At 42.5% G+C, this 27859-nt stretch overlaps 2 protein-coding genes across 8 annotated transcripts in view; both read left to right on the top strand.

Moving 5' to 3' along the window:
- LOC102779135 (LIM zinc-binding domain-containing Nebulette-like) overlaps nucleotides 1-13501 on the top strand; it is a 59812-nt gene extending 46311 nt beyond the window's left edge. The window contains exons 4-5 of the mRNA XM_087846557.1: nucleotides 208-1080; nucleotides 13400-13501. Of these exons, the coding sequence (XP_087702683.1) occupies nucleotides 208-321 (114 nt within the window). The 3' untranslated portion in view covers nucleotides 322-1080; nucleotides 13400-13501. The remainder of the gene's footprint in view (nucleotides 1-207; nucleotides 1081-13399) is intronic.
- LOC102778859 (uncharacterized) overlaps nucleotides 10585-27859 on the top strand; it is a 79430-nt gene continuing 62155 nt past the window's right edge. For 2 of the 7 annotated variants that reach the window (XM_087846551.1, XM_087846549.1), the window contains exons 1-15: nucleotides 10587-11156; nucleotides 13400-13695; nucleotides 16381-16452; nucleotides 20840-20941; nucleotides 21116-21226; nucleotides 21310-21420; nucleotides 21540-21650; nucleotides 21839-21949; nucleotides 23109-23222; nucleotides 23511-23621; nucleotides 25275-25385; nucleotides 25575-25685; nucleotides 25801-25911; nucleotides 27529-27639; nucleotides 27734-27844. In XM_087846551.1, the coding sequence (XP_087702677.1) occupies nucleotides 11132-11156; nucleotides 13400-13695; nucleotides 16381-16452; nucleotides 20840-20941; nucleotides 21116-21226; nucleotides 21310-21420; nucleotides 21540-21650; nucleotides 21839-21949; nucleotides 23109-23222; nucleotides 23511-23621; nucleotides 25275-25385; nucleotides 25575-25685; nucleotides 25801-25911; nucleotides 27529-27639; nucleotides 27734-27844 (1719 nt within the window). In that variant the 5' untranslated portion in view covers nucleotides 10587-11131. Of the gene's footprint in view, nucleotides 11157-13399; nucleotides 13696-16380; nucleotides 16453-20839; nucleotides 20942-21115; nucleotides 21227-21309; nucleotides 21421-21539; nucleotides 21651-21838; nucleotides 21950-23108; nucleotides 23223-23510; nucleotides 23622-25274; nucleotides 25431-25574; nucleotides 25686-25800; nucleotides 25912-27528; nucleotides 27640-27733; nucleotides 27845-27859 lie in introns of those variants that run through there. The other 5 variants (XM_087846552.1, XM_087846554.1, XM_087846550.1 and 2 more) reach the window with 5 other exon arrangements.

Below are 27859 nucleotides of genomic sequence, written 5' to 3'. Positions count from 1 at the left end.
AAAATAGCAAGTGTAAGCGTGGAAGTGCTCGACTGGAGACGCCGAGCCGGTGTTTGTCTTTGTGCAACAGCGTGACAGACGTGGACGAGCTAAATATGGCAGCACATCAAATATAGATCGAGTTCTGTCACTCAAACCGCCACAGAGACGCTTTCACAGGGTGACCGTCCCTTTGGATGTGAAGTGTCTCGTTCCCTCTTCCTGCAGGTGAAGTATAAGAAGGACTTTGAGGAGAGCAAAGGTCGAGGGTTCAGCATCGTGTCCGACACTCCGGAGATGCAAAGACTCAGAAGGACTCAGGAGCAGATCAGCAACGTATGAACACACACACTGATGCACACCAAGCTACTGTTTGTCGCTCTGTATATGAGAGTGTGTGTGTGTATGTGTGAGGATGTGTGTATATGTGTGAGGATGCACTCTGGTCGGTGAGCACAGTCTCTTACACGCACACACACAAACACAAAGTGTCTTCATCATCGAGCCCTGCAGCTGTTTGAAGAGGAGCATCTTCTACAACCATTAGTGTAAGTGATCACGACTTCCTCTTTACTGAATGTAGGCAAAGTAGGTCACATTATGAATGTTTCTGAAAGGCAACAGAAGAAGAAGAAGAAGGTTTCTGGGAAAGAACAGAGGCAAAGGTCAGAGTGTAGATCAAGAGGAGAACGATAATACTCGAGTAACAAGACGAGCGAGAAAACAGGGAAGACGGAGTTACTGCGAGAAGTTTGTGGATGTTTGAATGTTGTAGAATCAATTGAATGAAGTTTGAATTTATTACCAATAAAGATTAAAAACTGTTGAGTGTTTTTACACTAAATGAATGATTTCAGTCCAGAAAGTAGTTTGTCAGAAATGCAGAAGTTGATGTGCTGCAATTGTGATGTTGAATCATTTAAAATCAACATTTAACGAACTTTATTTTTTGTGATTGTTTTCTTTTTGTGGTGTGAGAGTGTGTGTGTGTGTGTGTGTGAGTGTGTGTGTGTGTGTGTGTGTGTGTGTGTGTGTTTGTGCGCACAGATGTTCTACAGATGTGTCCTGATGACCAGACGAGGCTCAGTGGATGATGCTGAGGTCTGTTTGTTTCTTTCCTTTTTACGTTTTACGTTTGTATTTCTGCTTTTATGAAACATGTAAAACCAACAGTCTTGGAGAAATTTTAGAAATTGGTCATGAAGTTAGGATCGTGCACTTCTGCTCCTAAAAAGCAAAAATCATTGTGCATCTACAGTTTATCACGCTGGATCTCCTCCACCGATTCAAAATATTCAAAACCATTCAAACAATTCAAATATGAGCTTAAACATGTTTTATACTCTGACTTTACATCTCTCTTTATCAGTTCAAATATATGTCAGCATATAAATTATATTTAGTCTTTGGAGACTGGTGGACTCTTTGCCGTTATGTTGTTCTAGACGTTTTCTTGAGTTTTGTCGTTAGTGGGGAGTGAAGTAAACTTGTTGTGCTTTTGTGGATCACTGGGAAAAGTCAGTGTGGAGTTTGTTTGGTTTCATGTAAGTGGAGCAAACTAGGAATTGGGAAAATGTGGATTACTCTCTACTTTCTATTTGCAGAGCTGACCTTTGTGATTGTGGTTTATATATTATTAGATCTTGGATGGTTTGTATGGTCGGTTTATTGGAACATTGTATTTTTTCCATGTTTTATCCTGGTAATTGTCACGGCTGGGGCAGCAGTCGTGTTGTGGAATGAAAGGAGGAGCCAAAATGCAGGCAGCCGGCTGATGATATGAGTGAGAGTTTATTTACAGGTGACAGTGGCAGACAACGAATCATGAGACCTGCTAACGGAAACCTAAACTGGGAAAACTAAAGAGCAACTAGAAATCCTCAGGACACGGGGTGAAAGGCAGAGAGACGCAGACTGACGGAGGATACCAAAAACGCAGACGAGCCGACAACGAACGCAGACCGACACCCACTAAATACACACACACCAGGTAACACACACAGGAGGGGAGAACAGCTGATCCTAATACACACGACGACTGGACGACACAAGCTGAACACAATGACAACAGACACAGACCTTCAGAATAGAACAGGAAATCCAGAACACGAGCCTTCAAAGTAAAACAGGAAACCCACAGACTGATTTACAACACGGGGACATGAACAGAGCACCGAGGACAGACACAGGTAGGGCTGATAAAACACTAAACTTCAGGTTCAACCATAAACTAATACAAAATCAGAATAAACACAAGGCACAAAATGAACTTCAAGGAAACACAAAACGCTGGGTCAAAATGACCCAGGACCATGACAGTAATCGGGGGTTGTGGGATTACTTAATTACTGAATCCTTTGTGGAGTCTGAGTCTTTTGGGTCCATCGTTTTGTGCAGATTTGCTCTGTTTGAAACATGTGAAGGAAAAACTCTCACTAAAAACCAAAAACAATCATTTGAAATGTAACATGAAACATTTGCATGGAGCTCATGGCTAAAACAAAACCCAACTTTACTCAATGCAGGCTACCAGTGACCTGCTAGGTGTTAAGAGGTTAAACAGCATTCAGTAAAAACTGACATGTGTGCAAAAACTTATCAGACGTGTCGTCTGTTGGGAAACCTGCTCACTGTGCAGAGGGAAACCCCACAGATTCCCTGATGTAGAATCTGCCCGGGCCAGTTTAACCCTTTAAAGCCGGTCAGAGCAGCACGCTCTGTTTTGCGTAACTATTTTTAAATCCCGGTAGCTCTGCAACCACATAAGCTAGCGCAATAATTTTTTCTGCATATGAAACCGGAGGAGTTGTACTTACATCTTATGCCATCAGCTTGTCCTCGGTCACAGTTTCCTTCCACATATAGCTTTGCAAAAACTGCATAAAAAGCATTTGCAGCAACAAAAACATAATATTCCAGAAACTCCAAAACTTTGCCGATCCGATCAGCTGTTCGTAACACTTCCTAGGTTGGAATAGATGTCAGCACGAACTTTTGCATGTCCGCCATTACCCACCCAAAACCGGAAGTGACGTCATTTTCGCGGAAATGTAGTTTTTTACCATCAGGGCCTCATGAGCCTATACTGGTGTTTTTAAAAGTTATCTTTGACTTTATGACTTTCTGTGTTGTTTCTGGGATGCTTAGGACTCATATTGCACTGCTGGAAATAGTTTATTTTGATGCATATGCTGCTTTTTTGCAAATTTTCATTATAATGTTTATTTTCGTTTTTCCTGCAGTGTATAAAAATTGGTGTATTTCAAAAATAAAACTATGAAGACACTCAAAATAAATTTCCTGTGGTGGGAAACTATTTTGTGCAACTTTTTTGTATTTACAGTTTTGAGGGATAAGCCTCTTAAATTTCTCTAACTAGAAATATATGTTAAAAAAACAAAAACGATTTTACATTTTTTTGTAGTTTATTGCACTTTTTTGCAATTTATGTAATTACTATGCACTTAATGCAGACATATTATTAAAATCTAGGCTATAATGGTTGTATTGATGTCACTACAGCATGTAAAAATATAATATAAGCTCTGGCGGACTTGGTTCTATGGTAGGTCTTAAAGGGTTAAACATGTATGAATCCTGGCATGTAGTTTAGGTCCAAAACTGGTTTTAAACAATTTGGAGAAAGGAAAAAATGACTTTATTAGAAAAGAAAAACATAGTTGATTTGTTTGTGTGTTGGAAGTGTAAAGGTGAGGTATGCCCGCCCTCGGCCCATCACAGGACACACATGTGAGCAGTGTGTCCCTCACATCATCCTGCACACGTGAGAAACTTGGGAAACAGTTCAGTTGTATAAAAATGACACGCTGACATATTTAACTGTCTCTTTTCCCTCGTCTCTTCTGCGTTCTTCATTTCCAGCCTGTCGATCTTCGCCTCTGTTTACCTGACCGAGTGATCGTGTTATTCCGCTCCGTTAGCACAAACTCTCCCTCCTCACTGGCTCCGCTTTAATTAGGACACACACATTGGCTCTCTCGCTCAATCGCTGTGACCTTTAACAGCCCACACTTTTTATTTTATTACTCAGCTCTTTTCGAGGTTGACTTGGCGAAGGAAAGATGAGGGGGATAAGTGTGAGGAAGAGGAGGTGGACGAAGACGGAGAGAAGCAGTTCCGTTTGATTTGAGCTGAATATGATCAGCAGCTCGTGTTTTATTAGGAAAGATGTTTCACGCTCGGACACGCTGACGGGTAGCTCGTCGTCTGTCCTTGAGTCTCGTTGCTATGCTCCGGGAATCCAGATGATGTTAACGATGAGAACTTTTATGTTCCTCACCTCAGGCTTCAATCTGCTCTTAGAAGTGTGTCTGTCGTATGGCTGAGGTTTCCCTCAGTTTTTATTACCCGCTCTGATGCTGCTGTCGCCTAACGAAGAGGAATTGTCATTGAAGGCGGCGCGAGCGTCTGTTTTGGAATTCATTCCCTGATGGAGATCCTGTCACTCCTGGAGTTCTGAGCTGAAACTTTACGACCCTGCCTTTCGTCCACCCTGTAGCTTAAACACAGCGCCCCCTTGTGGGATCGGGCACCAGCGCGTTAGCAGGAAATCATCATTTCTAAAAGTTGGACCTGCTGCGTATCACTTGCTTCATCACACCCCTCCAGCACCCAGCTGACAGCCTCTAATCACCACCCGGCCATTTTTAGAGAAGCTCCATAGGTTTGTCACACAGGTCGTCACACCTCCCACTTCCAGCATGTTCCACTCAGGGTTCACGTCTCAGCCCCGACTGCCACCCCTTGGCTCCAGGTTTCACCTCTGAGACCTGTGTTAAATGAATAAATGACTTTTACATGTAAGAACCATCAGGTTTGACTTGCTTTACTGACTTTATTAAAGTAAATGTGCTGTATTTCATATAGTGGTGAAATAATGGCTGACAACAGAGGCGATGCTGGTGGTGGTAAAGATGGAGGCTTGGATGGAGCGCTGAGAGAGGCGGAGACGGGGAGGAGGGGGGGTCGCATTTCATCTGAAATGAAGGAAGTGAGATTTAGTGCGCAGAGCAGAGGCTGACTGGGTAAAAGAAGATGATTAGACGAAAGTAGTGTGACTGTACTCAGCACTGACATACGTGGGAGAGCGGAAGTGATGTAACGAACAGAGATTAACCCCGACCTGCTGTCCTCCGTGCCGTTATTATGTTCAACATAACAGGTGATATTAATAATCTGCAGCTATTTATACAGAAGGATAGAAAAAGCCTGATTATTGCTCAGTTTAATCTTCAACATCGTGCTGTAAAGTGAGTCCAGTGGTGTTAAAAACTCTAAATGTCAAAATCAGAGCTCAGTTTGGTTTAAAAGCCAAAGAATGAAAATAGTTTTTTAAAGGATTTAAGAGTGTTCATAAAGGGGACGTCCGTCCCAACATCTGTGGTGCATCAGCTCAGCTCTGTAGTGTAGTGGGAACAAAGAAACACCTATAAAGTCTGAAATCATTGGAAACTGTCAGACGCCACCATCTGGCCGTGCTTGTGTGTCCCAGCAGAGTTCAGTGCAGCTTCAAAAAAACTGAGCGACAGCAGACTGGCACCTGAATGAAGACCATTACAATAGTACAGGGGTGGGCAACTCCAGGCCTCGAGTGTCCTGCAGGTTTTAGATCTCACCCTGGGTCAACACACCTGAATCAAATGATTAGTTCATTACCAGCCTCTGGAGAACTTTAAGAAATGCTGAGGAGTCATTTAGCCCTTTAAATCAGCTGTGATGGATCAAGGACACATCTAAAACCTCCAGGACACCAGCACTCGAGGCCTGGAGTTGCCTACTCCTGCAATAGTACAATGGGAGAGCTGGGACGAATTCAAGGCATGCTGAATGAAGCTTCCCCTCCATCAGTGCTTTAATGTGCACGAAAGTCATTTTAAACACTGTGTTGTCAGCGATCACTCCCAGCTTCTTTGCAAACAACAGAGTCGAGGTCAGAGCATGTGGAAATAACACAGCTGTTTTCTGTTTGTTTAATTGAGAAAGAGCGATGTCATCCACACATCACAGTGCAGGCTCATTAGAAGGAAAAACATCATCTGCAAAAAGCTGCAGACGAGACGCGCTTCAGCTTCAAAGCGCTGGTATGGCATCGTTTCTGCTGTGAGTAACAGCAGCAGGATCTGAGTTTATCTGTAGTGCAGTACACTATTCCATTAAAAAATAAACTGTTGAAAACCTGAAGAGAAATGTGTTGTTTCTGCTGAGCTGTGGCTGGCAGCAGCACTGGTTCACATCAGGACGAGATCACAGGGCCTCTCCCAGGAAAAGCTTTGTGTTTCAGAATTCATTAACAAGATCTGAGGAAAGACACGAGAGAGAGAGAGAGCTGGTCAGTGAGGAGGCTTTCTTTTCTTTTTTTACCACCTATGAAAACTCCAAATTCAGCTTCAAGAAGAGCAAAGCAGCTCCAGAGAGTCGTGTTTGCTGTGATTCTGGGTGAGGCTGTGATGGCTGCAGGCCCAAAGTCAGCCAGGACTCAGCTGTTTCTCAGGCCACTGAACCACTGATTTACTGTTTGGCCCTGATGGGTTTGGGTCTCTGTGGTAAGCTCAGGAATATCAAGTAGAAGGATAAATATTATGAGTATTAATGAGAAAGTGCCCCAAGACGATGGTATCACCAGTTATGAAAGCATGCTGGTCAGCAGTGCATCTTCTTGCCAACATTATTCAGTTGTCATGGTAACTGATGCATCTATATATATTTCTTTTCTCTTTTTTTTACATTTACAATTAACTGTGGGAGGAAAATGCTGTTCTTGGAACAAATCCGTCCGTGGAACTGATCCTGATTTCTAACGATAGTAAAGTTTTGCAGTTGTATTTTCTTCTCAGTGATCACAAAAAAAACTTAAAATATACATTTTTTTAATGTGATTGCTCAAAATAAATAAATAGACACCTCCAAAGGTGAAAAAGAAGCTGAAGTACCAAAGGCTGCAGTTCCTCTAGCGGCCACAAGAGGCTGGCTCCATCAGCGAGTCCTCATAGACATTTAATGTTAAAATCTTTGCAGCAGAAATAAACTAGTTTGCCTGCTTCAAAGAAGATTTTGGTTTCTATTGATGCAACATCATAACTACAGTAAGGTGCGTGAATTCTGCTACAGCTCAATGATTTGGAGACTGCACTGACTGACAGTGTGTTTTCACCCTCACCTCTGCACCGGCTTCTCAGCTGTCTTTGTCTTACTGTTTTTAATGCATTTATACATGGAAATCAATTGTATGACTTAGAGGAAATCTCTTAATAAGTGGATGATAATCAATGGTAATCAATTAGCAGATATGTGTGTCTTTGGCTTCCTAACAGGCTTGCTCATGTTAGCAAAAAGCTTATTTCCTCACCCTTTCGTGTAAATTTGGTCACTTTTGTCTTTAAAATCGTGGTGGAGGTGTGGCACAGCTGCAGGGGAGGGGCGGTGCGGTGAGCTCAAGGGCCAGCGAGGTTAGAGGGACAGGTTGACATGATCAGAGAGGGGCAGTAACGCGTTACTGTAATTCGATTACTTTTTTAAAGTAACGAGTAAAGTAAGGGATTACTATTGCAAAAACAGTAATTAGATTACGTTACTTTCCCGTAGGAATGCTGCGTTACTGCGTTACTAAAACCGTGATTTTTTGCGAGAATGTCTCATGACAGTGACGTAAGCGAGTGCGACGTTTGTGACAACAGCTGTGTGCAGATCAACAATGGATCATATATCGAGTGCAGAGAGAGTATGAGCGTGCAGCGTTTAAAGCGTGGAAGTACTGACCTTACTTTGAGTTTGAGTCCATAAAAAGTGACAAAAACATTAGTGTCCGTTGTGCGTGGGAAGAAAACTTCTTTTTACAGCGAAAAAAACCCCTAAACTTCCAAACAAGCTCCGAGTAGCTACGACGTAATGGGAAACTCACAGAGAAACTCGTGGATTCTTCCACTGACCGCTGCACACCTGCACCAGGGTAACCCTCCGCCTACCCCACTCCTGCTTTACAGGTGAAAATAGAGCAACAGGACCGCTAGTCTTTGACTTTATTTATTTTCTGCTGTGTTTTACTTGCATCTATTTGAAAGACTGAGTGTAAACACAAAAAATATTTTATTTTATGTGCTGGAATGTGCAGAAAATAGGTTTAAATGTTAAACTAATTTCTTCCAGTCAGAGAATGTTGCATATAATTAATTTTTGCTTGATGCATAAAGTTAAAAGATTAAAACTAATAAAACAAGTTTTAAAAAGAGACTTTTCCATTTGATTACATTTTGTATGATGATTATGCAGAAAAAGTAGAATTGGGCTGAAAGATCTATCACTTTATCACCTATTCAGGTTGTAAATCCTGTTTTTAAAAAGTAACTAAGTAACTAAGTAATTACTTTTGAAAATAATAATTACTGTTTCCCAGGTTGTGCCGAACCTGGGAAACAGTGTTTATGTGCAAAGTCATTAAAACAATGAAGCACAAAGGGAAGTGTGTCGCGTCACGGTCCTTAAATCCTAACATGCAGCAACCAGTTTACGCTCACCGCTGTAAAAGCCTCAGAAAGCAGAGAGCACAAGCCGTGGCTGGTGTGTGTGTGGCTACCGTCAACTGTCGTATAGTTTACAGGCTGAGCTGGGTTTTGCTCGTTGTGGAGCCTTCCAGTTTTGAGCCGTGCACATTCCAGATGTTTTTACTAGTTTGGGATGTAACAGGTACTGGAAAAATCTTTTTCATTAATTAACTTTTTTAAATATGTCACAGTTTGTAAGATTTGTTGTGCAACCAGAACAATGTACATTTCCAAAGTGCCCGAAACAAGAAAAATGAGCTTTCAGTTGATTATTGAAGCTTATTTTTTCATATCATCAACAACAACAGAATTATCCACGATCAGAATCATTTATCCACATTTTATTATTTTTTGCTTGATATGCGTATTTTCTTAATTCAGAGTCAGTTCGCTGTTATATGAGGATGATTCGGTGTCACTGGTGATAAATGAACCCTTTGTTGTTGTGTCGAGCTGTGATTAGTCTTTGTGCAGTCTGGGAGCAGATGGTCACTCGGCGCCTACGCGGTCGGATCTGCTGTGGTCGGTCTTTATAAGGTCGACGTCCTGTTTACACGGACAGCCATCTGACACTCGTATCCCAGAGCCAGATCACCTGCAGACTCTGGCTTCATATCGGAAAATCATTCATACCAAACGACGCTGGAATATTTAAAGGAAATGTTACACAGTTGAATTCTGCACCTGTGTACACTTAAACATAAACAGATGAAGTATTTAAATTCATCAGTGTGTAACATCAGATGATAGTTCAGTAATACGTTTTAGGGAGTAAGTGATTGTTTTATTTTGAAAAGAGTAATTATATGTAAATATAACATAACAGTCAACACCAAACTTAATCCTGTGACCTTCAGATCACCAACATCACCTAAACACCACAAATAAACGATTTGTTTATGTTTTCACTGATTCACTCTGAACAGCTGCTTGATGGAGTTGATCAAAAATAGGGCAAAAAATTAAGAATAATATGCTTTTTTTAAAATTTCATACCTTTAATTAATTTTCTTTATTTCCAAATATATTAATCTATGAGCTTAATATCTTAATTACTTTCCAGTTTAGCATTGCAGTGAGCCAAAGTCTGTTTGACAGGTGTAGACGGATACACCCTGGACAGGTCAAAGGTCTATTGAAGCAGCAGATCTGAATAATTAAAGACATTTAGTTGTTTGACATTAAATACCAGGTGAGGCGGAAACACGTGGGCTCTCACTTCTGGTGTTCATTTATCAGAAATGACTTCTTGTTGTCCAGCTGTTCACTTCTGCGGCCACGCGGGCCTTATTTAAATGTTCCAGCAGAGTTTGGTGTTCGCCGCGGTCCACGCTTTGGGAATCAGTGATATATAACATTATTATATTTTCCATGATATATAATTCCACCATCAGGCCGGGGTCTTTGCATGTTCTCCCCGTGTTTGCGTGGGTTCCCTCCGGGTACTGCGGCTTCCTCCTACCGTCCAAAGACATGCAGCTTGTGGGGATAGGTTAATTGGATAATCCAAATTGCCACTAGGTGTGAATGTGAGCACGAATGGTTGTCTGTCCTGTGTGTTGGCCCTGCGACAGACTGGCGACCTGCCCAGGGTGTACCCCGCCTCTCGCCCTATGACAGCTGGGATAGGCTCCAGCGCCCCCGCGACCCTGAAAAGGAGAAGCGAATGGATAGATGGATATTTTCACTATCGTGGATTTATATTGATTTTTTTCAATCAAGCGATTTATAAACTGATGGTGTAGCTACTCTCAGATCTTTTTGGTCTTTACCTGACCCTGCGTGAGTTTACTTTTGGTTTGCACACAGAAAGCTGCACATCTGCTCAGCAGAACAATAAAAAACTCAGCTGGAGATGAGATGTTGAGGATGTTTGATCTTTTCAGCAGCAACACTGTTGGATCTTTGTCTCAGGGCACTGAAGGCAAAGCTAAACGAAGCAATGAACTTGGACTCTTCAATAAAACATTAAACATAAATGGTAATAATAATAATAACTTTAACATATATAGAAATTTTAAAATGAATATGTCAACGCTATGCTTGTAGTTAATCAGTTACTGCAGGGACCAAAGCATCTGATTAATATTTGTCTGTTTGTAAGTGGTGAATTCCTTCCAGCATACGACACCTTCATCCCTGAACACACACAGACCACAGCCACACAGCTCCGGTGCCTCTGTCTTTGTTTCTGGGCAGCACACACTGTACCACAGCTGGCTGGGATGAGGGGCATGGCGGTGATAAGATTCTGAGTAGCGGGCTAAATGTAGAAGCTAAAAATGATAAGAGGCACTCGATCAACATGAGTCAGAGAAGACATTCAGCCATCGCAGGAGACCAGACGAGGCAGTGCAGACGCTCACAGGTTTTACTGAATATAGAGAAAGGAGAAGCGAACACGACATTACAGAGACTGAGTGGAAGAAGCTCAAAGTTTGACAGCAAAGAAGGTTTAAAGGAGCTGGAGTGGAGGAGTGAAGCGCTGGAACAAAGTGACAAAACTGAGTGATCACTACATCGGAGAAGGTTAATAAGAGGCAGCGAGTAAAACCTGAAAGACCGACATACGCAGAGGAAGCCGAGAGCACAGCATGGAAGATCAGCCACAGGTTGAAGGTGAGAGAAAAACGAGCGAGCGAGGTGAAGGTCTGAGGACGTAAAGTTGGAGATCTTTGGTGTCAAAATGAAAGTAACCGCACACAGTAACCTGCAGCATTAGAGATGACTTATAATGTAATGTGACTGTAATCTTATTCTGAAAAGCCAAAATTCAACCTGTTGTCCAGTGAGCACAAAAGACGACCTTGATCACAGGGTGAGGATGACTTTGAGGAAGCTGTTAGCTGATCAAGGGCGACTGGAACATGGAGGACTGTGACAGGAGGCTGCGATCAGCCAATGAGCAGGCTCGTCTTTGCTGGACGCCTGTTATCAGCTGACATGGGAAGACTGACCCAACGCAGCTCGGATGTGTCATCCTGGCTATAAAAGCAAACCCAGATCAACTGCTCGTGTTTTTCTTCCACTCCACCTGGAGTCAGACCAGTTGTGATGGTTGTATTTTGTTAATTAAATTATCTTTTATTGTGTGGATGCCCTCAAAGGGCGTCACTGATTTTGCTTACCAGGCTGAGCTGTGTTTTAGCTCAGTGAGATGAGCAGCCGTTCTCAGACTGGGAGGCGCGGGTTCAAATCCCGCTTATGGCAACATTTCTTTCAGTTACCAATTCAACTTATTTAACTCTTTTCAACACAAATTTCATCTTTTTCACCACTTTTCAGCAAAATTTTCAGTTTTTTCTGCTGTTTTCAGAAAAAACTGAAAATTTTCAGCCTTTTCACCTCTTATCGGAACAATTCTCAGCAGCTTCTGCTCATTTCAGCAGAATTGTCAGTCTCTCCACCTATTCTTTGTGAGAATGAGTTTGGCTTAGTGAGATGAGTGGCCGCCTTGAGACCAGGAGGGCCAGGTTCGGATCCTGCTCACGGCAAAAAAAAAAATTTCACCACTTTTCAGCAAATATTTCTGCTTCTTCACCTATTTTCAGCAGAATTTTCAGTTTCTTCACCGCCATACAGCTTTTTGCAACTTTTCAACTTTTTCAGCTTTTTTCAGCAGACATCTTCAGCGTTAAGGCATCCACACAGCATTTTCGCAGGAAATGCAAATTTTTCTAGTTTAAATAAACTTCCTGTGTGAACTCGCTGCCTGTCATCTACTTTGAGCCAGTTCATGATGAATAAAATCCAATCAAATACTTTTGCTTTACTTACTTTCTAATCTTTGGGTTGAGGCTACATTGACTGCTGAGTTATATCTAGTGTTTTTCAGCAGAGTTGTTATTTATTTCTGTGGTAACTATTACTGTTATTACAGTTTTATGTTGCACAGAAGTTGTCGTGCTTTCAGGGTTTTGTGTTGTGTTTGAGTTTAAATTTCTGTTTGGTTGTGATTGTCGTCGCAGTGCTTGAAGTTTTTGGATTATTATTAGTTTTGGATTCGTTTGTTTTGAGGGTGATTTTAGTGATGTCAAGGTTTATTTTTTGACTTATTATTTAAGTCTTGGTTTCTCAGGGAGCAGGTGGATGAGAGCCTAGAGAGGTGGAGGTACACACTGGAAATAAGGGGAATGAAAGTCAGTAGAAGCAAGACAGGATATGTGTGTGAATGAAAGGGAGGCTGGAGCTGAGGTATTGAAGAAGAGAGTGCAGGCAGGGCTGAGCGGGTGGAGATGAGTAAAAGGTTTACAAGGTGATGTGTGGTTTGGAGACAGTAGCATTAATAAAAAGGCAGCAGGCTGAGCTGAAGATGTTAAGTGACCAGAATGGAAAAGATCAGAGACAAGTAGAAATGTCAGACGGACATCTCAGGTCGAACGGTTTGGAGACAACGTCCAAGGACAAAGCTGAGATGTTTGGACATGTGTAGAGGAAGGATGGTGGAAATACTGAGCAAAGCATGTTTGGATGGAGCTGCCAGGCAGGAGTGAAAGAGGAGGAGCTCAGACGGAGGAGACTGATGGAAGACGTGCAGAGGGCGGTGGACAGATCACGGTGGTGGCTACTAAAGGGAGCAGCCAAGAGAAGAAGACGATGGAGTTGTTGAGATGTTTGACTTACTCTGATGTTTTACACTTTCACTTTCTGAATACTTGGTTTTTATCCAGTGTGAGTTACAGATTGAGTTTATTATTTCTGTCTGTCTTGTGTGTCACTTAGTGTCGTTCCCCACCTTTGGTGTCATGTTTGTGTTTCTTTTGTCATTTTTTACCTTTTGTCCCTTTGTTGTGTGTTTACAAATAAATATAATTTCAAGTTTATTTCTTCTGGAGTTCAACATGAAGTCTTTTTTCCCTCAGAGCTGGCCGAGGTGGAGAATGAGGAGGCTTCAGCTGCTCCACTGTTGGTTGAAGAGACAAAAAAGGTGGTGACAGTGGAGGAAAATGAAGAGGAGTCCACGGTAACATCAGCGACCACTGTGGGCACGGTTGCTTATACAACTACTGAAGGTCTGCATGAAGAGGCTGAAAGTCCCAATACAGCAGAGGACGTGGAGGAGGAAGATGATGATGCAAAGGTGGAGGCAGGTGGAAAGGAAAAGGATGAAGATGAGGATACAAAAGCAAAGAGGTTGCTGGCGTCGTGGGAGTCAGAGGTGAGAACCTCGAAATTTGACTGATTTATAAACTCATCAAACACAAAATGAGGAGATGAAATTTTTACAAACCTGGATTTATGTTTTAATTATACTCAAAAAAGAAGGAAATTCATCACAGCACAGAAACGTTTGGGAGAACACGAAGCCTGCTGCTCACACCAAAGAGGATCTTAAAATAGTTTCAAGGCTTTTCAGGAAAAGGGCTAAATTCTGCTGCCCTGAGTTACATTTGTGCAGCTCTCATCTCATCAAACATAAAAGATCCTCATCTCAGTTCCTAGAACTCATTCGTATTTAACTGGGTAAGAAAATAAATAAAGTTTCCCACTATCTTTTTTTTTGATCAAGGTCTTTTTATTGAACAAAGAATTGCTACCAACAACAATTACGGCAATATTAACAAACAGTCGTGCCCCCACCCCCCACCCCCCACCCACCCATCCAGAACAGTGTAACTAAAACCCAGCCAGAGAGGAAAGAAGAGATAAAATAAAATAAAATTACAGATACAAAACACTCACACGCACATTAAGCGATAGTATCCGGACTTAATCTTTCAAATTAAGTAAGAAAAGGTTGCCATGTGTCATAAAACCTCCGAACCAAACTTTTTACAGTGTAGCGGATCTTTTCCAGCTGAGTATAGTGCATGACATCCTTAACCCATTGCCCATATACAGGTGGAAGTGGCTCTTTCCATTTCAATAACATCATTCTACGGGCCAAAAGAGTGCAAAAGGCCAGAAGATCAGCGTGTGATTTGGAAAGACTGGCATCACAAGGCGTCACCCCAAAAATAGCTATAAACGGGCAGGGTGCAATTGGAACACCAAATATGTTGGACATGGTTTCAAATATGCTTTTCCAAAAGCTACCCAGTTTTGGACATGCCCAGAACATGTGAGATAGGGAAGCAGGCTCTCGTTTCTGAGTTTCTGTTGACCTTGGCGCGGGCCTTTGTCTGGCACTGCATGTTTTTATAAAGGCTTAGAGAGGATTAGTGAAACTACAAATGAAAATGTGCCATTATTAGCCTTGGATAGTGGGATTTTGGGGGGCTGAATACAGCCTGTTAAGAAAGTCAAAGGATTAACAGTGCATGAATTAGGGAAGTTTCCACTGGTTGACTCAAAGCTTTCTGTTGTTAGTGAAGTCAGTTTGTCCATCAGTTTCTACTTCAGCCAGGAAGACTTTATTGCTCTTTTCATTGGACTTCCATTGCTGTTTTCTACCCATGGAGTGGATGGTGGGGTTGCAAAGAGGCTTGCAGCAAAACATTAGTAATTAGAATTGTAGAGATCAGCTAATTTGGGATGATTGTGGCTGATCTTGACTCTTTGACCTGCATGAATAAACGCCATGCTCAACATGTTGTCTGCAGCCTGGTAACATGCAGAGGTGTCATGAAGGACACTAGACTTCTACCTAATGTTGCTCTCATTTGTGCTGTGAGGTTTAGCATGAGGACAGCTGACCCGTGTGTCTGACTCTGACCATTTTTCGTGCCATGTGACATCATAAAGTCACATCTGAAAAAGTGAAATAAAGCAAAGGCATGACAGCCGAATGTCCTGAAACCACATGTTGTTTATAAGCGTTTCCATGTTATCATGTAGGTGAGTGAGAAGCAAATGAAAGGTTGGATACTGTGTTTAATGGTCTTCACTCAGGCTTGTCTGCTTTTAAAATCTTTCCCAAACAATGGATGCAAAACTGATTTCATCTAAAAATAAAACCATCAAACCTGCATTTTCCTGTTAGTTTTAGCATTAACCCTTTAAAGCCGTTCAGAGCAGCACGCTCCATTTTGTGTAACTATTTTTAAATCCCTGTAGAACTGGAACCACGTAAAAACTGCATAAAAAGCACTTGCAGCAACAAAAACATAATATTCCAGAAACACGCTTTGCCGATCCGATCAGCTGTTCATAACACTTCCTACGTTGGAATAGACGTCAGTGCGAACGATCGCATGTCCGCCATGACCTGTCCGAAACTGGAAGTGACATAATTTGACTTATAGGCCTTATAAGCCTATACTGGTGTTTTTAAAAGTCATGTTTGACTTCATGCTTTTCTGTGTCGTTTCTGGGATGCTTAGAACTCATATTGCACTGCTTTAAATCGTTTATTTTGATGCATATGCTGTTTTTTTTGCAAATTTGCATCATAGGATTTATTTTCGTTTTTCCTGCAGTGTATAAAAATTGGTGTATTTCAAAAATAAAACTATGAAGACACTCAAAATAAATTTCCTGTGGTGGGAAACTATTTTGTGCAACTTTTTTGTATTTACAGTTTTGAGGGATAAGCCTCTTAAATTTCTCTAACTAGAAATATATGTTAAAAAAGCAAAAACAATTTTCAATTTTTTTGTAGTTTATTGCACTTTTTTGCTTTTATGTAGTTAATATGGACTTAATGCAGACATATTATTAAAATTTGGGCTGCAATGGTTGTATTGATGTATAGCAACTTGAAATGTTCCCAAAAATGGCTCCACAGCATGTAAACATATAACATAAGCTCTGGCGGACTTGGTTCTATGGTAGGTCTTAAAGGGTTAATGGCCACTCATGTAAATGTTGGCATTTTCCTTCATCCAAGGACAATAATGTTTTTTCCTGGTTTCTGTCTATATAATGTCAGAATCATTCTTATATATCGTCTCGTGTTTTTCAGGCCTCGTCTGACGCGAAGCCTGCGCTGCCAGACCCGGCGTTTAACAGGAGGTGCAGCCTGCTCGCTAGTGACGTGAGTTCATTCAGTGTCACCTCATTATTTTAATGTCACCGCTCATGCTTGTTGTCTACAGTTGTGTGTACAACTCTGTGAGGCTGCACTTAGTGTAAGCACTGCAAGTTAGTTTGAGCAGCATGCACAAACACACACGTGTGCGCTAACACGCTAACGGCGTGCAGCAGCTATAATGTCGTCATTTTCTCCTTCTTAGGCAGCTGGAGAGGATTTTATGAACTTATAAACTGCCTGGTGGTTTGATCTGTAATTCATAATCACAATAGTAGCTCTATATTTTCAAATGTAAAACGTAAGTAAACCTTTCAAACTAATGTTTTGGATTAGAAAGCACAATGTTTGCATTAAAATATAGTTCAAGGGTCAGTTTTTTTTCAAGTTTCAAATACTTGCTTTAGAAATAAAATCAGCAGAATATAAAGACGCTCAAATACATTTCACGAACAATAAAACTGTACTTGAGTAAACCAGGTGACATTTCCCCGTTGATCCGATTGATGCTCCTGTCCAGTGACTAGGGATGGGTATCGTTTAGGTTTTATCCGATACCGGTGCCAAACCGGTACTTTTGAAACGGTGCCGGTGCTTAAAGAATGGAGAACACAAAATTGTTCCAAAAACCTCTCATGTTCAGCTGTTTTTTGTAAAAAGATAACAATGTTAGCCTTTTCTGCAGCTATGGGGCATATATGGTATCACTCTTGGCTGGAAGCAGCTTAAACAATGGAAAAAACACAAACTTTGTCCAAAAACCTCTCATGTTTAACTGTTTTCCACTTTTTCTTTGGTCATTTTAGCCTTTTTGGCCAGGGTGAAGGGAGTATCTGCCATCAAACAAGAAGACAGCCGCATGTAGCTATGATGGTGTTTGCTAGTTCACCTTACATGCATTAATGTAATAACATGGTTAGCCTACTCAACGTAAATTACACACGAACAACATTAAGCTACTCACGCAGAGAAGAACGGCTGCTGCTGCATCATCATCCTCATCATTTCTGCTACACTGGCAGGGCTAGGGGCCAGGACTCTCCTCTTCGGGTTTTTGGGGGATGTTGCTAACTCCGGGTCGATAACAGGCACCACACCCGCAGTAGATGTGCTCGGTGTGAGGTCTCGCAGCAAGCTATCAAATACGGCGCATTTCTCGGCTTTTAAAAAAACGCTATGCATCGCCAGGTGTTTCATCAGATTCGAGGTGTTACCTCCTTTGACAGTATCACAGTATCAGCTTAAAGCACTTGTTGCAGCTGCTGAGTTTGCATCTTTTGCTGTGAAGTACAGCCAGACTTTGACCGCTTCGCCTTGGGCATTTTTAATCTGTAGCTCTGCTCTAAAAGAACGTACGTACCTGGACCCGCCTACTATCCTCGGAAACGTAAAATGATTGGCTAGAATCTAAAGTGTATCACAGCTCAGGGAAAAAAAGCACCGAAATGTGCGCTGCTTTTCAGTCTGGTTACTACCGTTTATGTCAGAACCGATACCGGTACCCATCCCTACCTGTGACATTGAGAAGTTTACGAATCAACAGGATCTTTCCTTGAAATACTTTGTTGCTCACATGAACTCTTTGTATTACCAACAGCACAACTGAGCCTCATCTGTTTATTCAGTTTTTTTTAATATCTTCGGGGGAGATGGAGGCCATTGCTGTTGCTCTGTTTTTGCAGAAAGAATCATGCACTAGTTGCCAAAATATTCAAATCTAATTCAACATCATTCTGCTAATTTCAGCAGAACTAATGAGGTTCACTGGAGTGAGGGAGCTCCTGAATGTTCCAGTTTTCAGCTCTCTGAAATCATTGATTCAGTTCTGAGAGAGGATCGTGTGAATATCTGTAAAATGTTTCATGGCTGTCAGTGTGACAGTTGGGAACATAATGACACAAAGTGTTGTCATCATGTTCCCATCTCTCTGAGCAGACTGCTTAGAAATGCAGACAATGATTATCGTGTGATTAAGATTAAATGTCTCTGCAATTGTAAATGTTCCCGTCACAGAAAAGCAAAAGTGGAAACTTCGGCTCGTATATGCACCACCCACAGCAGAGGCCTGAGAGGCCACACCAGCAGAATAGCTACTGGCGTCCCAGTTGGCTCTGCTGATGTCGTGCTGCTAGCTCAGCTGAAACGTCATCACGGTGAAGTCCGACGTGGTGCGTAACACCTGCCGCTGTTTGCGTCGCCTGATTTGTAACTCATGAATAAAATATGAACTTCTCGAGGCGTAAGACAGAAATGTGTCATCCTCTCTTCCAGCACGAAGAGCGTTGCCATTGGTAACCAAAGTGCTGCGCTGCCCTTTATTCAACACGCAGAGAAAATACACTCAAAGGAGAAAAAATGCTTTCTGCCTCCTAAAACAGCCTTTTGGAGTAAAACGCTGAATGAGGCTGAATGTTGCTGTTGGATGTGGGAGGGTGAGATATTGATCCCCTAGTGTGAGACAAACTTGGCAGCTTGGCTGTTAGCAACAGCAGAATGAGTCATCAGCTAGAAGCAACTCAACCCACCTGATGAAATCATTTTCACTTTTATTCCTCCAGCCACTCTCTACATGGGACAACCTGCCCTCAAACATCCTTTTAAGAGTGACTTTGCCATCCTTCAGCAGAATCTTAATGAACACAACAGATGGTGGAAAAAATCAGATTTTCTTTTCTTTGGTTGATTCTATAAATGGCAAAGCCGACATCACCAATCCATCCACCATCCACCAAAAGACCAATTTAGAGTTGTGTTTGTGACAACTTGAATGAAGACAGCTACATTTATCAGACCATTTCTAAAACATAGATGTAGCTAGCGCTGCTACGTCCAGCCGCTCGCACTGAGCCCTAAGAATAGAAGACGTTTCTCTGCAGATGTTATGAAAGGTTAAACGTGCCAAGAAAGCACAAAATGTTCTGCTTTACAGTTTAAGAACTAATAATGCTTTTCTACTCTTCAACTTCTACATCTAAACACTTTTAAACTAACATTCACACTTTTGTACTTCAGTGAACGCATCAGGGGCAAAACTAGAGGAGGTGGGGCTCAAACCATTAACCTTCCAGTTGGTAGATAGCCTGCTGTACCTCCTGAGCCACAGCCACCCCATATGGAGACTGGCTCACTTTTATAGCAAGCCTCAGGTAGCCAATGGGGCTTTGGTTAACCTCGGTAACCAAGGACGTGTCTGAGAAGCTTAACATTCAATTCAATTCAATTTTATTTATATAGCGCCAAATCACAACAAAAGTCGCCTCAAGGCGCTTCATAGATACAGAGAAAAACCCAACAATCATATGACCCCCTATGAGCAAGCACTTTGGCAACAGTGGGAAGGAAAAACTCCCTTTTAACAGGAAGAAACCTCCAGCACAACCAGGCTCAGGGAGGGGCGGGGCCATCTGCTGTGATTGGTTGGGGTGAGAGAAGGAAGACAGGATAAAGACATGCTGTGGAAGAGAGACAGAGATTAATAACAGATATGATTCAATACAGAGAGGTCTGTTAACACATAGTGAGTGAGAAAGGTGACTGGAAAGGAAAAACTCAATGCATCATGGGAATCCCCCAGCAGCCTACGTCAACAAGTAGGCCTGCAGAGCGAGAGCATTGTGTAGGAGTGTATTGTAACCCCAACTCTAACTAAGTAATGGCTAAACCTGATCGAACAACAGCAAAAGGACGAGTTTTAAAACCATAAAATGAGGTGTAAATAAACTGAAACAGGATTAATGGGTCCCATTAACCTGTGTACAAACGTGTGTGTTCCTGGTTAGAAGCCATTGAAGCTGTATTTAGTACTTTAAGCACCTATCGCTTTTTGCCCACACTGACTTCCTGTCACAGATTGGCGGTGACAGATTGCCGTCTGTGGATTAATTCCATTTTTCTCTACAGAAAATCTGCCAGGCTGTTATTGGACCGAACATCCAATCAGATTCAGACAAACACCAAACTGCACGTTGTGAAAATATATGGTGAACTGTGATGAAAGCCCACAAAATTCCCCAAACGTACAAGCAATTAATCAGCTTTCTGGAGACACACAAGCCCCGCCCACTCGATAAAAGCTAATGCCAAACAGAAGAGAGGAGAGCTCAGGCAGGCAGGAGCCAATCAGGAGAAGGCGTAGCAGTGATACTTCACCTGGAGGTCATGTAACGGGGTCGGCTTGTGCCGTCACTGCTCCCCAGTGTAAGTTACATAATGCAGTTAATGTATTTCAATCCTCTGATGCTAATTAAAAGGTAGGCAGCAGAGAGAGACTCTGAAACTCACAACCTGAAGGGAGGAAAAGGAAAACACATCACACGGTCCTCGCGGGGACGCAGCTCAAGTTCACGAGAAGTTCGGCTCAGAAACACGTTAACGCTCGTGTCTCGTCCTCCAGGTCAGATATAAAGAAGACTTCGAGAAGATGAAGGGACAGAGTCTGTTTGTTCCCGGAGCCGAACTCATCCACGCCAAGAACATCAGCGCTGTGATCTCTGAGGTCTGACACACATCGTACTTGTGCTTGTTAAGTGAGGACCAGGCCAGATCTGCTGTCTTTGTCTAATATTTCCTCGTCTCTGGGGTCTAAAATCGGCCCTACGATGACTCGTTCTCTCGCTTTTAAACATTGATCGAGTTGTCTGCTCATTGTGCTGAAATGTGACTGTTTCAGTCTAAGTATAAGGAGGAGGGGAAGAAGGAGGCGGCTGTTTCTCTGTACTCCATCCTGCCGGAGACTCCGGAGACGCAACATGCCAGAGAGGCTTCAGAGCTGCAGAGCGAGGTAGTTCAACTTCAGTACAGCCAGATTTTAGTCAGTTTCTCCACACGAGAATATGTGTCAAAAAATAAATCATTGTTTTTCAGATTAAATACAAAGGAAACGTGAAGACGAAGATTTCCTCGTCCCTTTATTCTCTGCTGCCAGAAACCACAGAGACCCAGTTTGTCAAAGAGCTGTCTGAGATACTGAGCGAGGTCAGAGCCGACGGAGGGATCGTTGAGACTGAATGTTAAAGTGGAAAATAAATGAAGACGAGTGAATGAAGTGTTGTGTCAGCACCACTCGTCCCTCTGAAACTCTCTCTGCTCCTCAGAACAAGTACAAGGAGGAGGGAAAGAAGGAGATGAGCAGCAGTTTGTACTCTCAGCTTCCAGAAACCACCGAGATGCAGCTCGCCAAGACCGTCCACGAGTTCCAGAGCGAGGTACTCGTCTCTGTGTCGACATGTTTCAGCTGAGCCCGTCTCACAGCTGCTCACGCTGATTCATGCAGCCGTAGAGCTCGGAAGACGTCCGCCACACGGACTTTAAAGTTCATTTGTAAAGAGCTGCTAGTTTGTGTCTTGTTACTTCCTGGTCTATTCTGATTGGTTCTGATGTCGTTCTGTTTCAGAAAAAGTACAAAGAAGACGGGAAGAGGAAGGCCTCCATCTCCATCTACTCGCAGCTCGCTGATACTCCAGAAATACAGCACGCTCTGGAGGTGTCGCAGCTGCAGAGCGAGGTACACACACACACACACACCTACACACACACACACACACACACACACACACACACACACACACACACACACACACACACACACACACACACACACACACACACATCTGTCACTACAAGATTAAATGCACCTGCTCGAGACTCATTTCCACCTTCAGTCTTTCAGATTTGAGTGAATGCAAATGTAACAAAATATGTGAGATACATTTTTAGAAACAGCAAAGAAAAAGCAAAATTACACCAAAGTTGACAGAGAGGCATGAAGGAGAGATAGAGGGAAGGAAAGAAGGAAGAACGGAAAGGACAAGAGAGAAAAAAGAGGAGGGGAGAGAAGAAGAAAGGAAGTGGAAGAAAATAATAAAGACGGGACTGAAACTAAAGAGGAAGAAAGAGATAGAAGGAAGAATGAAAGAGGAAGGGTGAGAGGAAGAAAGGAAAAAAGAGAGAGAAAAGGAAAAGAAATAAAGACAGGAAGGAAACAGGTGAGAGGAAAGAAGAAAGGAAGTAAGAGAAGAAGAAAGGAAGTGAGAAAGTAAAATAAAGATAGAAATAAATTAAGAGAGGAAGAAAAAGATAGATGAGGAAGGAAGGATGAAAAAGACAGAAAGAAGGAAGGAAGGGCATAGGAAAGGAAACGGCGAGGAGAAGATGGAAAGGAAAGGAGAATGGGAAAGACGAGGAAAGAAAGCAGAGCAACAAAAGAAGGAACAGTAAGGAAAGGAGAGAGGAAAGAAGGAAGGAAGGATGGAAGGACAGAAGGAAGGAAGGAAGGACAGAAGGAAGGAAGGATGGAAGGACAGAAGGAAGGAAGGATGGAAAGACAGAAGGAAGGAAGGGCATAAGAAAGGAAACGGCGAGTAGAAGAATGAAAGGAAAGGAAAGGAGAATGGGAAAGACGAGGAAAGAAAGCAGAGCAACAAAAGAAGGAACAGTAAGGAAAGGAGAGAGGAAGGAAGGACGGAAGGAAGGAAGGATGGAAAGAAGGAAGGAAGGAAGGAAAGAAGGACAGAAGGAAGGAAGGACTCGCAGCCATCCTGGGCGTTCCTGAACGAGCAGCTCAGAGTTCGAGCAGATGCTCTTTTCTGAAATCGTTCTGTTCTTTGCTGTCGTCGTCTCTGTTTTGTCCCTGAGCTCCGCCTCTCATCATCGCTCTCTCCCAGGTGAATTATCGCCCTAAGACGATGGTCAGAGGAGCTCCCGCCTCTCTCTACTCGCAGCTGCCCGACACCACAGAGATCCAGTTTGCCAGAGAGATGACTGAGATGCACAGCGAGGTACGACACACCTTTACAACACACTGTGTGCAAACAGGCTGAAACTCTCCACAAGCGCTCGTGCTGTCGGCAGCAAAGTGTCAGAAATATTCTCGAGACCTGAAAGTTCCCGTTTGTTTTCACAGCGTTGAATGAGGAGCAGAAGAAGAAGTTTCCTTTTATAGAATCATATAAACATTAAAAACTCAGAGATGGTTGAAAACAACAAGTTGTTCTGTGTTTTTACATTAGTGACTCACACGTCCACCATGAACATCTGATGGATTGTTTTGTGTTGTCTCCCCTCAGAGTAAGTACAAAGAGGGCGGCAGGAGGAGCCTCTCCCAGAGTTTCTACTCTCAGCTCCCAGAAACCGCCGACACCCAGTTTGCTAAAGCAGTTGCTGAGCTGCAGAGCGAGGTGAGCCAGCCTCGTAGCCTCGTGTGCAGATACAATCACAACTCGTGTGTAATTAGTTATAAAAAGGGAAAATTAGTTGTTTCACGTGCACGCTGTGGGAAAATAAAGCGCCTCATTGTATGATCATGGGTGGAGTTTGTCCCCTGAGGTGGTTTTACAGAAACCAGCATTAAAGCTGTGGGCAAAGTTTTATTCCTGTAACGCTGCTCAATGCACCCTTTAAAGTGTCTGTGTCTGTCTATATGGGTGGAATAAACACCAGTGGGAAGGTCCACGCTGTCGCACACTTTCCTCTTTCAGCTTTTTCTTGGTGCAGATTATTTGAACGTTTCACATAAATCAGTTGGTGCAGAGATGAACCATTTATTAGCCCACCTGTCATTAAAATGAGGAAACACAAATATTTTAGGAATCAGTCGCAAAGTTGTTTAAAACTGAAAACGATGTTGTTGTTTATGACACATGTAATAAACTGAAGTCTCAGTTTGGTCTTCACACTGGACCTCTGTGTGTCAGAATCAAGCATAACAATCGACCGCTGAAACAAACTGTTCAGTAAATACAGAGTTACTCTCGCTTCATCTTAAGACCTGAACTCTGCCACGGCAGCATTTTTAATTTCTCTTTGATATTTGGGCTGATTGGGGCCCAATGAATGTAAACACAAAGAATTTACCTTATTTTTGTTTTTATGAGAAATCAGAGCCACATATGAGGATATTCTTTAAACTTTGATAGAACAGTAGCAGTGTGATGTCCTCGTAAGTGAATATCAGGCCCTTGTAGAGCAAAATTGAGTATTTTGGTCTAAATAACCCAAAATGTGACGTGGACGCCAGGTCCAAGGAGGTTAAACTAACTTGCTTTACTTCCTGGAAACAACAATAATAATAAAAATATGATTTTAATTAAAGTGTTTGTGAATGCTGATGGACTAACAATTACAGAAACATTAAAATGATTTTGGTATGGTTACCTTTAACTGCGTTTCTGAGACATTATGAAGGGAATTAATTTAGAAAGTGATACTTGGTGCTGAGTTTTGGGGGGTTTTGTGTGTGTGCGTTTTTTTTGTTGTTGTTGTTGTTTTCTTTGTTGTTGTTTTCTTTGTTTCTTTGTTTTTGTTGTTTTCATTTTTCGTTTGCGTCTTGCTTTGTTTGTTTTACCCATGCTGTGCATCGGTTTTGTTTTATTTTATTATTTTTTTTATTTTTTATTATTATTATTGTTTCTTTTCATTTATATTTGTTTATTTTGGGGACTATGCTCTTTAATATAAATCTCCTGTTAACTGTACTGTTATTCTTTGCTTGTTCTGTAATATAAAACTCAATAAACATAATGTTTAAAAAAAATGATTTTGGTAATTACCAACAGTGTTAATTCAGGTCAGCTGTGAGGAGGGGGGGTCATTTATTTATCTGGACCTCTGCACATAATTTTGCACCTTTTGCTCTTGGATTTCTCTTTTTAATCACTCAGAAACATGTATTTGTCTTTAGACCTTTGAAAGCTGCACATAGATACCTGGAGTTTGCTTGTGTGCCTGTGAGCACAGACGTGGACTTTTACTGCACGTTTATATTTCATGCTCGTTCGTGTTTGAAGGCTTTTATGAGCCGATGCTGGATTAACTTTTGTCTTTGTTTGCAGCGGCGCTACAAAGAGTCGGGGAAGAAGGGCGTGAACTCGTCTCTGTACTCTCTGCTCCCGGAAACGCTGGAGACGGCTCGCGCCAGGGAGGTGTCGGAGCTGTGCAGCGAGGTACAGGAAGTGTCACAAAGCCAGAGAAATAAATGAATGACATCTGTAGGTGGAGATCTTTGGAGTTATTTAATTAAATAATATTTTGAAGTTCGAGTTATTTCAGTAACATTTGGGATCATTTCAGGAGAAACGTGCAGATTTTTGTAGAAGTCTTTTCTGTGTGGATGAACTTTGCTGTGATCACAGGTGAGGTATAAAGAAGACGGTAAGAAGGAGATGAACATCAGCCTGTACTCTCTGCTGCCCGAGACCATCGACACACAGCACGCCAAGCAGCTGTCAGACCTGCAGAGTGAGGTAAATAAGACATTTATATGATCATCATACGATTTTTAAAGGATCATTGTGTTGTTCTTCAGCCGTCTTTAAACTGTGTTCGCTTTAATGTTGAACTCATCCTCGTCTCCTGCAGGTGAAATATAAAGAAGGTCTGAAGCAGAAGATTCAGAGCAGTTTGTACCATCAGCTCCCAGAGACCACAGAGACACAGCTGGCCAAACAGCTGTCTGAGCTGCAGAGTGAGGTACGATGACGTGTTTACTGTTGTTAAAGTGTGACTAAGAAAGATGTTTGAGGTAAGAAAGAAGATTTGAAGCAAAAATAAGGCTGTCAGATATTTGAGCTTGACTTCCAAATGAGCGTGGTCACTGCCGGGGTCGCTTTCGGTGACGCGCTCCTGTGTTCGTTCTGGCTCCTCACATTTGGACGACTCTGGTTTTCCTGCTACTTCTGTTTTCTTGATATGAAAACCATCCTCTCATCCTGTGCTCTCAGTCTTCGGGTCTTTCCTTGAACTGTGGCAGGAAAAAACCTTTCCCATCCCTGACAGACTGAATAAATCATTTCAAATCTCATTTCTCAGTTAAATCAATATTGCCTCAGTGACAGAGAATCAAAGCTGAAAAATGGAAAAGCAACTTAGACGTGATGCTGACGTGTAAACCTGTGAGCTCTGAGTGAATTCGAGCTGAAAAGAATCTGTTTTTTAGATGTCGCAGTAACAGCGAGTGAGCAGCAGCCGCGCAGCAGCGTGAAGTCAAATTTTCATTAAAAATGAAGAGGCTTGTGCTAAATATACCGCTGCATTGTGAGAGTGAGCTGCTCTCACTTTAACTCCCCGAAGCTTCACTCCTCAATCGTTTGAAGCTTGCAGAGTGCGAGCTGTAGTTTCTATTAACACGATCACCGACGGCCTGATGATTCTAGTTCATCTCTCGTTTGTTGAAGTCATTCAGACTCTCAGTATCAGCTCCTGTCCTGCAGACACGTCTGGGTTTGAGTGACGTGTCTGCTCAAAAACTCCGACTTGGCTGGACTTTGTGGGCCACATGTGAGGCAGCAGATCAAATGTGTTGGTCAAAGCCCAAAGGAGTAAATACGGGACGTCTCGACTGTTCTTGCTTTCTGTGTTTAGTGCTGCTCAAGCAGCTCTGACCCACCGGAGCGCGATGACGGGATCTCTGGGGTGTCGTGTGGTGTCTGACATGGGACGCTGGCACTGGATGGGTCCCGTGCTTTCTGATGCATCCAGCAGATGCACCTGAAGGTGCTCGTTTATATCTTTGGAGCTTTTCCCGCAAGTTTTGTGGTACGGCAGGACGCACGGTGCTGACGGGATCAGCTGCAGTCATCCATCAGCGCTGTTCTCGTCAACTGTTGGAGGTGCGAAGAAGAGAGGCATTGTCTAATAATATGTTGCATATGGGTTCGGTTAATTCAATTCAATTCAGTTTTATTTATATAGCGCCAAATCACAACAAAAGTCGCCTCAAGGCGCTTCATAGATACAGAGAAAAACCCAACAATCATGTGACCCCCTATGAGCAGCACTTTGGCGACAGTGGGAAGGAAAAACTCCCTTTTAACAGGAAGAAACCTCCAGCAGAACCAGGCTCAGGGAGGGGCGGGGCCATCTGCTGTGATTGGTTGGGGTGAGAGAAGGAAGACAGGATAAAAACATGCTGTGGTTATGTGACTGTCTCATTCTCGTTTCATTAAAAAATTTGATCCCACTTTTTCTTCTCCGTCGCCTTTTTCACAGAAACACTTTGATTGCTTCACATCGATCCCGAGGAGTGTAACAGTGATGGCAGTAGTTTACTGAGAAGTGATGTTTATTAGTTTTCGTTGACGTCTGCAGGTGAAATATAAAGAAGATGGAAGGAGGAAGGCGAGCGGATGCCTGTATTCTCTGCTGCCTGAAACTCTGGAGACGCAACACGCTAAAGAGGCCGCAGAGCTGCTCAGTGAGGTGAGCGCAGCCTTTGTGTTTGTGTTGCTCTGACGTGAGAAAATAGATCCAACCAGTGAAGATTATTTGTGTTTCCTGTTGTGGATTTAACCAGATTAAATATAAGGAGGGCGGGAAGAAGGAGATGTCCAGCTCGCTGTACTCCACTCTGCCCGACACGTCAGAAACCAGCTTCGCCAGAGAGATGAGCGACGTGCTGAGCGAGGTACTGCGATAAAAT

The sequence above is a fragment of the Neolamprologus brichardi genome, chromosome 9, assembly GCF_056152115.1.
Source record: "Neolamprologus brichardi isolate AB-2024 chromosome 9, ASM5615211v1, whole genome shotgun sequence".
Taxonomy (NCBI): Eukaryota; Metazoa; Chordata; class Actinopteri; order Cichliformes; family Cichlidae; genus Neolamprologus; species Neolamprologus brichardi.
This window is presented reverse-complemented; position numbering and strand designations above follow the sequence as displayed.